A 14,465-nucleotide genomic window follows, 5' to 3' on the forward strand; every position below is an offset into this window, starting at 1 on the left:
TTTTCCACCAGGTGAAGATATATATTCATGTACCTTTAGAGCTACCAGTTTGCATATGTGTTATTGCCCAAAAGGTCTGAAAGAACAAGGAAACCTTTAATGTTTGAAACTAACATTTAAGGGGGGAAACATTTAGACTATTCATAAATTATTGTATATGATGAGGCCTGAAGTTAATCTCATTTATTAAGAAATTAACAAAAATATGTTTTTGTCAATCCAAGAGTGCTACAAGACTGTTTTGTTTTTTACCTTTCTTTTACATTTACTCCATATTTGACTATATAATCAACTATTCTCCACTTAAATACAGAAGCCAACAAATTTCAATAAAAATGTTTTATGAGCAAAAGCATACTTCCAGTTTTTCTAAAGTTAAATGATTCAGAATTTACTTCCAACTCACTTAAAAAAAATGATATACATATTAAGAACATGTTTCATCAATATCGCATGTTTCAGATAACCGTGATACTGAGGAGCATATGACATGACATATATGGCTACAAAGTCCTCAGTAAATGCATCTCGCCTTTAGAGAGGATCTTTGGGGAGGACTTAGCTAAAATGGCCAGCTAATGCTAGCTCCCCTCTGTTTTGATATGACTCTTTGATCACTCAGCTCATGTTTTCTGGGAGTTACAATGAAATAAATGTATATTAAACATACAAAAAAGTGTTTCTCCTGTATGAATACAGACATCACTTTTATGAACTACTGGATTAGCTGCCAGTAGTTCATAATGTCCATCATTATGCTTTTTGTCTAAACTACACATTAGAGTTCTTTTCGCTGTGAACACTATTTTAACACCGTTGCCGTTGTGATTTTACAGCGCAAAAGCAAAAAGGGAAGGAAAATTTTGACAATGACAAATTCTGAGATTGTTTGAGGTAAAAACAATATTTGATCAATTTCACAGGCCAACGGGATAACCCAAACTCCAATAAACAAGACAAGAAAAGCAAATCAAGTAATTTTAAAAGTGTTGCTTTGGGTTTTATTAATGTTATGCACCTTGATACCGCACACCTTAAACACATCATTCACAGTGAAAGTTACATAAAACACATCCTAATGGGGAATAGAGTAGAAAAACTGTCCTTTTTGTTTCTGTTCAACAGAGTAGAAAACATCCAGAACGAAAGACTGAAGAGGAGGAACCAGAACCGATGTGCTCATGTGCTCACTGGTTCATTTCGTCTCAGATTGGGTAACTAGAAAGATTTAAAAAACAAAAACAACAATGATTAATACCAACACACTGTGTGTGTGTGTGTGAACAGCTCATAATGATGCAAAGCAGAATAAAGAAACCTTCCACAAGTCCACAACCAGATGATTCATTAGTTTAAACGTGGCATAAAAAAACCCAACACAACACTGACTTTTACCCTCAGAGTGAAGTCGACTCCAGATTTATTTAATTAGTGATCAGTTTGTCGTGTGTGTGTGTGTGTGCGTGTGTGTACCTCGATGCGTAGGTTCTGCATCTCCTCACTAAGCGCATTTCTTTCCTGCATCAGCTGGCTCTGTTTGGCCAGAAGCTCACACACCTGCTGGGCGCTGCTCTGACAGTGTCGGTCCAACTGCTGCAGCCTGCAACACACACACACACCCACACGCACACACACACCAACTTTCTATCGTCACAAAGACTTTGCACTGACTTCCATTTACATAGCCTAAAGCCCTACATCTTAGGGCTCTAACCCATAACCCTAAAACAGCACTTCCACAGGCTTTGGACTCCATCAGAAGCAGTGGATCCTCACACTGTAGTATTTGGGCCTTACACGGTAAGAAATGATAAAACACACACACCCACCCCCACCCATGGGCTGACTGGAAGAGCAGGGGAATAACCAGCTCTCCTGGTGAATATAAAACCAAATGTTGTAAATATTGAAACGGAGCTGGATCCACGAAGACTTTGTGTGATCAAACAATCAACACTGCTGACAAGGAGATGATGACACTGTTGTGGAAAGAGGAAACGTAGGCCAGATGTGTTTGAGACAGTGGAGGGGATCATCAAGACTAGTCAGATGGATCCTCATCGTCTGATGAGCTAATGGAGGTTTTCACTTAAAGAAAGCATCTTTTAGCACAGGAGTTGATCAATGATCTTAGGAAAAGGAAACATTAGTGATGTACATAAATAAGGCAATTAGACAAAAACAAATTATCTCAGTTCAGCTTTTATATACTTCAGATGAAGAGAACACCTTCTACGTCCGGATAAATATTTTAATTAGACCTAAAGCTCCGGGATTGTGGGAAGAGGTCAAAGGTGAGCAGTTTGCATCAGACTCACCACCAACCAGACATTCAGGGAAAAAAAGTGCTGGAGGAATCGAGATGAAGAATATAGACAAGAAGAATCCGCTAAGAGTAGAAGATATTTGCAGTGAAATAAACATTTTTCTTAAAGGTAAAAAAACTAAACCGCTCAATTTGACAAACCTTTGTTGTTAGGGAACTGTGAAAGAGTAAGAGAACAAAGTGATAATTTATTTCAGAGGTTTTTAACCTTTACAATCCAATTAGCCGTTTTTAGCCTCAGTTCAGCTGAAGGAAAACAAAACAAAAGCTTGCTTAAAGCCACAAATGTTACATTACTTTTTGAAGAGGCTTTTTCTTGCTTTTGTTGAATATCTACTGTTGGACATTTTGGGTAACCAACATTGTATTTATATTTTCAGGTTTTATAATAAAAATTAAATTGTTTTGCAAAAATGTGACAGAAGAAAAAGCACATTATTTTCAACCCCTAAGAAGAAACGGCAAGTGAAACGGTTCAAGCTGAAAGTCTAAGAAGCAAGCAGATATTTTTAATAAAATGTGATGGACTCATAGTAAGACAGAAGCTGCTACAGCAAACAGAACAGGAACATTACCACAGATGTCCAATATTTGCATATATGAGCTTTTATTTCAAAACTATTTTATTAGTCATCTACAAAGTCTTACAGTCCAAAATGCATGATTTAGTTTTGTTTTTTTTACAAAGAGTTGTAGGAATGTGTGTAGTTTCACCAAAACATCCCAATTAGTGCGACCCCTCTGACCCAGCGGCTCCTGCAGACAATGAACCCTTTCACTGCTCACTGGGATTAGAGTGTGTGTGTGTGTGTGGCTGAAAAATAATGTGAGTATTTGGGGAAAGAATCTTCCTGAACATTTCCCACCAGCAGCTAATCAATCAATCCATCAATCCATCCAGTCAGTCAGTCAGTCAGTCAGTCAGTCAGTCAGTCAGTCAGTCAGTCAGTCAGTCACCCCCTCTTATAAAGAATCAATGAACACACTTCCTTATAAAGAGATGGGGAATCCCTCAGCTGGTCAAGCACATGGAGGTATAGAATACATTTACCATGATGGTCATTAAAAATGTTAAATGACTCATATTCACGACAATATTAAATATTGAACAGGTTATAGGAGAGGTTAATGAGATGTACAAAACATTCATTAGTTTTTTGGGTTTTTTTGCACAATATTCTCATGTAATTCTTAGATATGAGATTTCAGTCTGGTCAGTCCTGTCACTTTAAATCCAAATATGCTGTTTCTGCCCCCCCCCCCCCCTAATTCAATGTTTACGCTCACAGGTGAAAATGACTGCAAACAGGTGTGCAATTATACAACTTTACACCTTACAAAAGCAGAAGTGGTGCCTTCTGCACAACCAACAAGAATGCAGTAAGTTGTTCTGGATGTTAAATGAACAACAAAACGCTTATCTTTTCCAACAGCCATTGTACAGCGCATGCAGCGGTAAAACCAGCTGTCCAAAAGTGCTAGAGCTCCGCTTTGGTTGCTAGCTGCCTGCTGATTGTGACTCAACATTATGAAGGATTTTGAAACGGCTCGTTTTCCAGACACCAAAAATCATTAACTTGTTGCCAGAAAACCGTTTTTTGTTTTTTTTTGTTTTAGGTGTTTAGCTGTTTTCAGAATCAGTAGAGAACCAAATGGAAGTACAACAACATCCAAAAACTGAATCTTGTATAACATGTCCCCTTTAAAGTACAGAAGCCAAGTCAACTACTGCTTCAGGTTCAAATGGCAGCCAGGAAGATGGTTAGCTACGGAGGAGGAAGAGGAGGATGATGAGGATTTTGTGCTTGGGGCAAGCGGCCCTACCCTGCTGGTCATGTTGGCAGCGGCTGGCCCGCCTCCCTGCCTCCCTGTGACAGACGGAGGAGGCGAACATCCCAACTCTGCTGCACAATCTGCTCCCAGCTCCCTCTCCCTCACCAGGCCCTGCATGCTCTCCACTTTAATCCTCCTCTACCTCTTCATTTGGAGACCCTGGCGCACACACACATCTTCAGCATCGTCCTCCTTACACACTCTCAGCGTTAACCTGCCCTCCGCCTGAGGGAGTGTTTTATCCCAGACCTGCGGCTCGGTCCGGTTCCTGGAGGCCGAGGGAGGCGACCCTCCTCCCCGCCTGGCGCTCCTGCAGCCGGCTTCCAAGCTGTCCTGACCAGCCGCCCCCTCACTCCTTCCTCCCACTCTGCCTCTCCCTCCTACGCCACTGCACAGCACGACATCACACAACCATCGCACAAACACGGAAAGAGTCCAAAGCAGCGATGTTCTGCTCACGAAGAGCGGCAGACATCAGCCTAAAGGTCAGAAACAGAGCCTGTTGTTCTGTAAAGGTTTGATGAGGGAAGTGTTGAGAATGTTCCGACTGCAGGCCTTCAGCTCCACACCACCGAGCTAATCTGAGTCACACACACACAGACAGAAAATGTCAGTCCTTATCCAGTTACAGCTCCCCCTTACCGAAGCACAGAAATCCACCCGACGCTGCCAGTCGATCAAAGAGAAACTTCCAGAAGCTCGTTGCAGAGAATTTGCCGCGACGAGTGGCGGGATGTAAAATCCGCTCTGGGTTTGTGACACGGTGAGAAATGCACGAAAATGTTTCGCCAAGACAAGTTTTACACTTTGTCTTCTGCTGGAGATAAATGTGACACTGCAACAAAGGATTTATTGTCAGTCTGGGAAGTTATTCCTCAGAAGTGAACCAGACGACAGCCTGCCAAGACAAACAGAACCAGAATCTGCCGTCGCCGAGGATCACAGCGCGATTTCTTCTGGTTTTACGCAGAAGATTTTCAGCTGTAAGGAGTCTGATCAACCCCTCAATGCAGGCAGACGCAGCATTACCACACGCAAGTGTCATTATTTACCCAATAATTCAAATTATACGTCATGACAACAGTCATAAGCATTCATGAAGACTCCTTCATGTTCATGACAGATGTTATGTCACGTATACAACGGCATCATGTCAGTCTTACATACACCTTCAAATGCATTCATCTTCTTTTTGTAAAGGTTGTATACGTCTCTGGATCGTAAAGGTTGCAGACCCCTGGTCTATCCCATGAAACCCCAGTAAAAACACATTGAGGTAAAAGTGACACAATGTGAACATGCTAAAGGACTGTGAACACATTGGCATGTCTGTGTAAAAGGCCGGTAGGCTCCGTCTCAGCCAAGCCAGTAAATCAGTCGGTCAGGTCACGGCCTGAGATGTTTAAACCGGCCGCAGGTTGTAAGCTGAAGGTTTACGTAACGCGGTGAGTAAAAGCTGTGACCCGGCTACGCAGACGACCAAACGCGCCCCGTTTGTCGGAGTCGAGAGCTGCCAACCTCTGGCCTCGCTCTAATCCACCTCATCTCACCTTCGTGCTCTGCCCCTGAGAGGCAAGGCGGGTGTGTATGTGTGTGTGTGTGGGTATGATTAAAGTAGCGCTCCTTCCAGCCGCTAAAGCAGCAAATCCAATAACTGGCCTCCATCGGCTGGCACAATCTTTAATTAGGGCTTAATACAGCCTAATGCGCAGACACTGCCCCTCACTAATCCACACACACACACACCCCACACACACACTCAGCTGGCTGCTGGGAAGTGAGAAGGAGGGCTGGAGGCTTGGACGGATTTGCGGATTGACTGAGTTGACGGGGTCTGCGGACGCTGAAGGTTGAGGGTTGACGATATGCGGTCTCAGAGACAGAGAGGCAGCGGTCTCCAGCCGTCGCCCTGCTGGCGGCGGGGCGGACAGCGGAGAGCTCGGCGCCACATGGGGAGAGCTTCCTTCCTGACCTGGGGAAACGACACCACCTGCTGGAGCCAACGATTCACTTCAATCTGCACTGAAATCAGTAGAAAAAGCCCTACCTGAAACAGCCTTCAAAGCCACGTTCACACAGCAGGTCTTGATGTGCAATTACGATTTTTTTTTTTTGCTGAAATCCGATTTCTTTGCACGGCTGCTCATACTAATTAAAACCTGACCGCAATGAGACTTTAGTGTGTGAACGGTTTTAAGACCCCAAAGTGAACAATATTCGCCGAAGAAAAACGTGGATGTCGCACACGCAGCAGCGCACGGTTTAAGGAAATTATAACAGATGGAGCCGTTTATGGATCGATTTTAAAGTTTATTCAGCAGTGAGAGCCGACAGTATCATCACAATATCATAACAACACTAATGACGCTAATAAAAAGACAGAACGACTCATAGCAACGACTGACTGCAGCTTCTATAGAGGAGTCTGCTTGGGCCTTCAGTGGTGTGACTTCAGCACACCCTGATCTCCTGCGCCTGTTTTTTTTGGGGTTTTTTTGGGTGCAGAATTATGATGCACTTCTCACATCAATGACATAAAAGCTGGATAAAATGTGACTGCAGGCATTTCGAAAACAATCAGATTCGCATCCGACTTACTACCACATTGGCACAGATCAGATTTTTTTTGGGGAGTGGAAAGATCGGAATTGGACCGTACAGACTGCGGTGAAAAAGACGGATATAGGTCGCATTTGGGCCAAAAAATTTAAAAAAAGCGGGTTTGGGTTGCATTCGCCTGCTGTGTGAACGTAGCCCAAGTGTGTGTTTAGCTCTCCAGCAGACATGGAGAAGGAAGTTTTGCTGGGAGGCACTTTGCAGTAATTTCCCCTGACGGCCCAATAATCAAACTCTGCACCTCCAACCGCAGCGCTCTCTATTGACTGCTGCAACCAAGGAGCTTAATTACATCACACAAACACACAGACCTGCCTCTCTGTGGCGTGTATCAGTCATAGCCCACAGCTAGAGTCTGAACTCTGTTGTGTTTGTCTGTGTTTGCATATTTATTTACAGGTGGGAGCATATGTCCTGGAGGCACGGTCTGAAGGGAAAGTGCTAACGCCACGTCGGAGAAACACTGATCCAGAAGATCTGTGAGCAGCGTTCAGGTCTGTCACTCAGCAGCTCCATGTGAGCGGCTGTTTTTACAGCAACACTCATCCGATTCACAAGTAAGACGGCAGGTCAACCGGGGAGACGATCTGAACTGGAGTCAAAGGAGGTTTTGTGACCATAAAATTAAAGACAAAATCATTTCTAGGCCAGTATGAGATTCTGACTGCATGGTAACCTTGACTACAAAAACCACTATAGTATCTATGCATGTACTGATATGAAAATTTGGGCCAATGTTGAAATCCGATGTTTATATTGCTATCTCAGAGACACCTTGACACCTTGAAGAAAAGAACCACACCACTGCTTCTCTGCTTCAGTTAAACTCCCACAATCCTTTGCTGCATCACTGTCACATGACCATACAAATACGCCATGACCAACCTGCTCCAGAAACGAACAGCAGCAAGATGGAAATAAATATCATCTGTTAATATTGGCGCATTTTGATTTATTGGACCAATACAGACGTTTTTTTTTTTAAATTACTAATATCGATATCGATGTTAGTGGCATGTGCATACCCAATAGTATCACAGCATTTACACAAAGCTGTATGAAATCACATAGAGCTATTAAATAGAAAGGCTACAATTATCTGTAAATCGTGTATTAATAATTTGCAAAAAAAGTATTGCAATATTGTTATTTCATGCTCACATTAGAACAGCAATACAAATAGGCAGAGTCAGTTTTTTAAGTCGAGTACAGAATACATTTGCTGCTTTGCTCTTTTCAGAGTAACACATACAATTAGCTTCATTAGCCAGGTTTTCTGCTCCGGTAGAGCCTCCAGTCAGCTGCTTAACAAGATCGTAATGTGTAGCTTGCTAGTTGTTGTTTTAGCGATAAGAGCGATGAGAGGCACTGTTACGGTTTTCACACCATGTCTGTCTGCACTTTGTTGCAGCTGGAAATATTTCTTAACAGCCAAATTAGTTTGTAATATGACTAAAGGAACAATGGAGTCACTTGATTTCAGCCAGTCATTCTGACAATTTCCTTCTATTTTGATTTAAATGGCGTTAAGATAAAGGGATGCCATGATAGAAAACGTTCAGCGGTTTTGAAATGTAACATAAACATAAGGCACTTTATTCAAACCTTGGTACATCACATCCAACTGGCATGTGCCGGTAGTGTAGTTTGTATTGGTGGAAATGTTCAGCAATAGGTGGGGGAGGGGAATGGTTCATAGTCACAATCTGTGGCATTTCATCAGAAAACTCGGGCATCTGAAACCGTAACTTTCTGCCACCTGGACACTGGTGACCCAGACTGGTTCTGGGTCTGAATAAGATATTCAACAAGACACACGCAGAGCTTCACCTTAAGCTTGGGTAAAGGGAAAATTACAAATGAAACGGAAATCAAGTGTAAAACTGAAGCGCAGTCTCGTTAAGCAGCAGCTATTTGACGTAGTGAAGCTCCGTGTCCGTTTGTTTGAGGGGCTTAATCGTCCAGAGGGAGTGAAGAACGCAGGCAGACATCTTCAATTCGCCTGGTTACGGAAACGCTGCCAGAGGCCTGATGGCTACAGCTGACACACACACACACACACCCCGTTGTGTTTTCATCACTTGTGGGGATTTCACATTGACTTCCATTAATTTCTACACCCTAACCTTTACCATAATCCTAACCCTATACCTAACCATCACAGCCCTAACCACTAACCCAAAAACAACAATTTCCCTCATGGGGACCAAGAAAATGTTCCCACAAGGAGCAATGTTCCCCATAACCCCACATTGTAGACAGAAATAGGTTCCCATAAGGATATAAAAACCTGGTCCACACACACACACACACCCACACCCCCACACACACACACATCAACGTTTCACACAAACCCAGACCCACCACCCTCATACCCCAGCGTTCGAGCAAAATCTTGGCTGGCACACAACTGTACACCGTGGGTGTGTGTAGGGGTGTGTGTGTGTGTGTTTGCCTGAAGGCCGTGCCCCTCGTCTTCTCCACCAACCTGTCATGCCAGTTGTTGCTCTCGCTGACATGCACATTTGACACAAAAACGCGATTGGTGACACCGAGGAGGATGAGGCTGCCACACACATTGTGCCTTTCTGCTCTCATTAAACGCAGCCCGTCACTTTCTAACATACAAAATTATTCTTTACCACCCTTCCTGTCCTCTCCTCATATATGAAAAAAAAACAACAAACAATTATCTTAATGTTTAAAATTAGCATCCTAAAAGACAAACACAAACCGAGTCTTGTTTTTCATTTATTTCCCGGCTCCCAGCTGTTCTCCAGCTGTGCCGAACGCGCCGCTTTCATACAGTTTTTGTTGCAGCTCTGACGCGCCAGATGTTAGTCACACATTAACGTCTCAGCCCATCTGAAATTGTTTAATATGTTCATATAAAGTCTATTAAAAATAAAGAAATAATCATTTAAAAAACATTTCCCAGATGTAATCTTTTCACACCTTAGAAAACAGGTCGTCTCCACTGTTGACGATATTTAACTAGTTATTTTCAGTAAAAGTAAGACAATGAAATTCAACAATATTAAATTGTATTAGATTTTTTTCAACCATAGTTCCTGACTAAGTGTGTAAACTGTATTACTTATTCGCCACTTTTCCTTTTGATGAGTTTCTATATCCAACAGATACAAACGAATGAGAGCATTTGCCTCATTTCTACCAGGCTGCAGTTACTCTAAAATATTACATTGTTATAATTAAACAAATGCATTACAAACAGGCGTCTGTCTGACATTGCTTCTGATGTGCTTTAAGGTTCTTGATGAAACTTTTTTTTTTTATTGAAGTAACTTTTAATATCTTATTTTGAGGATTTCAGACGGAAATCTATAAAAAGCCGTTCACACAATAATTTTTTAAACTGGTTTATTGTCAGTACGAAATATAAAAAAAATGTGTTATGAACATGTTGCTCTAAATATGTGAAACGTCGACCTATGAAGCTGATTTTAACATGCAGGGTGATTTACATGTTGCTTAGAGAGAGAGAGAGAGAACAGGCGGGCCTCACAAACCTCCTGCTGCCGTGCTCCATTTACTGTTTCCCATCATATTGCCACACAATATCTTATTCCTTTCATAATTTATTTTTATTATGACTTTAACATTTAGACAGATTATTTTATTGTAAAAAAGAAAATACAGACAATTTTCTATCAACAACAACAAAAAAAAAAAAACTAGGAATAAAAGACGATAAATGAAAGAAATTGTTGTTTTTTTTATCCGTCTGGCCTGACAACCTGCTGCAGCCAGAAGCTCCTGTGTTTATTAACATTTCCAGGCAGGAGTTCAGCGTCGACTGACATGAGATCAAGCAGCGTGAAATAAAAACGCTCTTGGCTGGTACTTTTATTAAGCCTGATTGGAAAGTTTGAGGGAGGAACAATGAGACGACGGCGCAGGCAGCTCTGGATGGGCTCAGACCTTGTTGATTTTTTGCTGTATTGACGGAGGTGACAGATCTGCTGCAGGCGGCTGAATCTTCCCATTTAACGTCAAGGCTGCGAGGCCAGCTCGCTCCTTTTATGTCTCGTGTTTTAACATAAAAGCATTTCTGCTGATGTTGCTTTTCACTTCTTTCCTCCAACAGAAAGGACAGGTGTTATTGCCCCAAATTTCCATTTATATTTATATAAAGTTGCCTCAGTGTCAGCGGCTGGGACTCTAGATGTGTCGCTATACGTGGTTAACGCTCCAGCTTGCGAGCCTCTGGCTACGGCCCGACATCTGAGCTGCAAATCTGTGCGTCTCCACGCGTGCAGGCGTGTGTGTGTGAGTGTGTGTGAGCTGTAAAGCCACCGTTTGACAATGCTCTTTCAGCAGGCTGCCCTGCGGTCGCTCCTGGCTACAAAAGCCAGCTGGGCAGAGCGGAGATGGGAGAGATGAAAGAGGAAGACGACTAACCAGCGCCATCCCGAGGAAAGAACGCAAAGCATGTGGGAGATGATAGGAAGGGAAGGTTTCTTTGTGTGTCAGTGGATAACACCACCCAGAAAACGTATACAAATGAGTAAATACAAATCTTTTTTATTCTTGTTTTTTTCATATGCATGCATGGTTTCTCTCTGACAGACTCCAAAAATACAAAATCTTACAAAGGAAGTAAGTATTTTTGGTCTAGTTTCTAGTGCAAATATCTTAGACAAAACTGACTTACAAAGTAACTTTTCAGAAAGAAATATGAGCTTGTTTTAAGTCAATAATTCCTTAATATTGATTAAAAATTACTAGTTATAAGAGAAATAATCTGACAATGAAGCTAGTACATTTTCATCAATATTTAGGAATCATTATTTGAACAAAAAGCTTCTGTTTCCTGCTTAAAAGTTCCCTTTAAGTCAGTTTATTCTTATTTCAAGTGTACTAAGATATTTTCATTAGAAACAAAATCAAAAATGCTTAGTAAGATTTTGTGTTTTTGCTGTGTACTTCCTCCCACAGTCCAAAAACACGACTACCGGATGAATGTTTAGCATCCTTATGAAGGACATTAAATGTGTAATTAAAAATGCATTCAAAGCTGATGCTATTTTCTAACCATTAACAGCTGAAAAATCCCACTGCAGGGCTTTTATTTGGAAAAAAAAAGAAAGTGTAAAAACATGTGATCTCTAAGAATGCAGCTGAGAAATGCACTTAAAAACGGTGACAGGAGTGCTGTTAATACTCGCGGCATAATGCGAATCAGAACCGACAGTAAAAAAGAAAAAAAGAAAACTGGGCCGCCTTTTTTGTCACTCTTTCATCATCCCTCTGTTTATCTGTTCCTCTCTCAGATCACAAACGAAAGCTGCCCTGCTTTCTTCTGCTCGGCCGCTGCCAACTTCATTTGCAAATGAAAAGTTTTGCGAGGAGCATCCTTTTGCTTCTGGGGGCATGGCAGCACACTGTGTGTTAGGGAGCGAGGAGGACGGGGGGAGAGAGGGAATCAGGAGAGCAGCAGAACGGGTGTGTGTGTGTGTGTGTGTTTGTGGGGGGGTGGGTGTGTGTGTGTGTGTGTGCGGCAGATGAAGCAGCCCTCGCCCGAGGCTCGCCGTCCGCCCGCGGTAGCAGCAAGCCTGTTCCTTCCTCCTTCGGCCCGCTGCGGCCATTTGTTCCATTAGCCGATCTGCTGGAGCCTCTGGTGCAAACACACACACACATCCACAGGCGTGCGTACTTCAACAACTGCTTGCACAGCTCCTGCCACACATGGTCCCGCCATCCCTCCCTCCCACTTTTTCCTCCAGACGTACGCACAATCCTTCTTGGTGGAGGCCATATGGCCGAGCGAAGCCTGTGGATCTGCAGGCACATCTGCGTATATGTTGCTGCTCTCCTTATAAGACCGCACCTCTACGCAACTCGACTCCGGCAAACACACTCTGCTGCCACTATGTGAGCTTAAACAACTGTTGGTCTGTCGGATAAGTGTGCGTGCGCCGGCGTGTGTGACCTGAGTGTATACGTGCGTCGTGATAATTGGTGAAACAGCCTGCGAACAGCTGTGAGGCAAGGAAAGGTTGCGAGGTGTTCGGTACAGAAGGATGAGGGGAGGAGGAGGAGAGAGGAAGAAAGTTGGAGTGCAGGAGAGAGGTGAGGAAGAGGAGGGCAGGCGCAGCTGAGGAACTGGATTTAGATCTGAAATGTGACAGAAAAATTGACACGAAGAGCAATCTGGAGCGAATATGTTCGTGGATGTAAATGAATTTGTTTCCACTCAGTTTTAACTTTTATCCCAGCAGATCATATCATGTGGAAATGTTTCTCTTTCTGGAAATGGCTTTGCTGCACAATGTTAGTGTAATTATCATAGTATTTCTGGGGTATGTTTACGCAAAAATGAAAAATATTACATTAGAAAAATTCAAGGTAGAAAAACAGTTCATCTGTGGAAAAATAGACAATCGACCTTTGCTTCTGTTCGGTAGTAGACGTGTCGAAGTTGTCATAATTTTAGCGTCACAAGGGAAATGGACGGACATGACACAATAAGTTCGTGTCACAGAGTCAGGCTCTGCATATCTATATCTGTCCATTTGGATGAACTCTGTCCTGTTTTCCTAATTTTTTTATTTCCCGAGAAGCTAAAATCCGAGCGGTGCAGAAATTGTTTCAGAAAAACTTGGGTGTCAATTGATTATTTGATTATTTTCCAAATATTTAATGTCATTTAAGACACACTCTCACTAGATTTGTCCAAGGCGATACCCAATTCCTGTTTTCTGCTAATGCTGATCTATTGGTGAACAACAATCGGCCATAAAATAAAAGAAGAATATAATGTGGGTTCTGTGATCGATGCAGTAGTTTTGTAAGCAACAGAAAATTTTAAAATATATACATCATACATATACGTACCAAACCTTTTTTGTGGTTTTTTATGGGACTTCTTAGATTTAATGCATTTACTGAATTGGAAATCGGAAATCACCAGCCAATTTAAATCTGTTCGACTTCTTCTGAAACTAGTATCAAAAACATCAATCTCACAAGAAAAAGTTCACTTCTGTTCCTGTACTTTAATATAGACTATCTTCATTTAAACATCTCCAGTCACAGTGAATTAATCCTTTGCAGGATCTGGCTCCAACTCTCTCTTGCTGTCCCGCTCCAGCTCTTCCCCACTCCCGTCCCCTTCATTTCCAACTTAAAAAAAAAGAAGCAGCAACACAGAAATAGTGAAATAAATAATTAAGTGGCGCAGCAAAAACATTGTGTGCTAAAACCCCTGTGTAGTTTGGCAATCAGCTTGCCCATATAAAAATAAATCAAGCTGATTTTCCAAATGTTTTGTGCGTGGTGCGCTGTTGCCGCTCTTCGCAGCACAGATTGCAGGCCGATGGAGAGGCTGTGGGGAGGGGCGGGGCGCTGGATAGTGAACCCACTTACACCAGATTGTTAACACGTACACCTTAACCCCCGAACGGCGCGGCGGGGGGCCCGCTGAGCAACCGGGGTCTGCAGGGAGCAGCGAACAATACTCGATGTATAGACCTGTAAACTAACAGGAGGGAAGGAGAACCTGCGTTGCTGTTTAGCGCAAGGAAAGAACCATATGAGGTTCCAGCTTATAGGCGAATATGTGAACAAACTGATGCACTTAAAGAGATCTGAGTTCAGGGGCTTCAAAGTAAAATGCAAGACTCCTATAACGCTTCGATAGACACGGTAGAAGTACGTATTTTTTTGT

General features: G+C 42.5%; 2 protein-coding genes across 2 annotated transcripts in view; one reads left to right on the plus strand and one right to left on the minus strand.

The window, feature by feature from the left end:
* The window catches only part of akt3a (v-akt murine thymoma viral oncogene homolog 3a), an 86,955-nt gene that overhangs the window by 66,350 nt on the left and 6,140 nt on the right, over positions 1–14,465 (plus strand). Inside the window, exon 14 of the transcript XR_004337647.1 lies at positions 7,175–7,269. The gene's annotated coding sequence lies outside the window, so the exon portion shown is untranslated. The remainder of the gene's footprint in view (positions 1–7,174; positions 7,270–14,465) is intronic.
* Positions 977–14,465, minus strand: part of sdccag8 (SHH signaling and ciliogenesis regulator sdccag8) — a 48,684-nt gene continuing 35,195 nt past the window's right edge. Inside the window, exons 17-18 of the mRNA XM_032552557.1 lie at positions 1,474–1,600; positions 977–1,218 (exon numbers count right to left, since the gene is read on the minus strand). Of these exons, the coding sequence (XP_032408448.1) occupies positions 1,180–1,218; positions 1,474–1,600 (166 nt within the window). The 3' untranslated portion in view covers positions 977–1,179. The remainder of the gene's footprint in view (positions 1,219–1,473; positions 1,601–14,465) is intronic.

The sequence above is a fragment of the Xiphophorus hellerii genome, chromosome 22, assembly GCF_003331165.1.
Source record: "Xiphophorus hellerii strain 12219 chromosome 22, Xiphophorus_hellerii-4.1, whole genome shotgun sequence".
NCBI classification, from domain to species: Eukaryota; Metazoa; Chordata; class Actinopteri; order Cyprinodontiformes; family Poeciliidae; genus Xiphophorus; species Xiphophorus hellerii.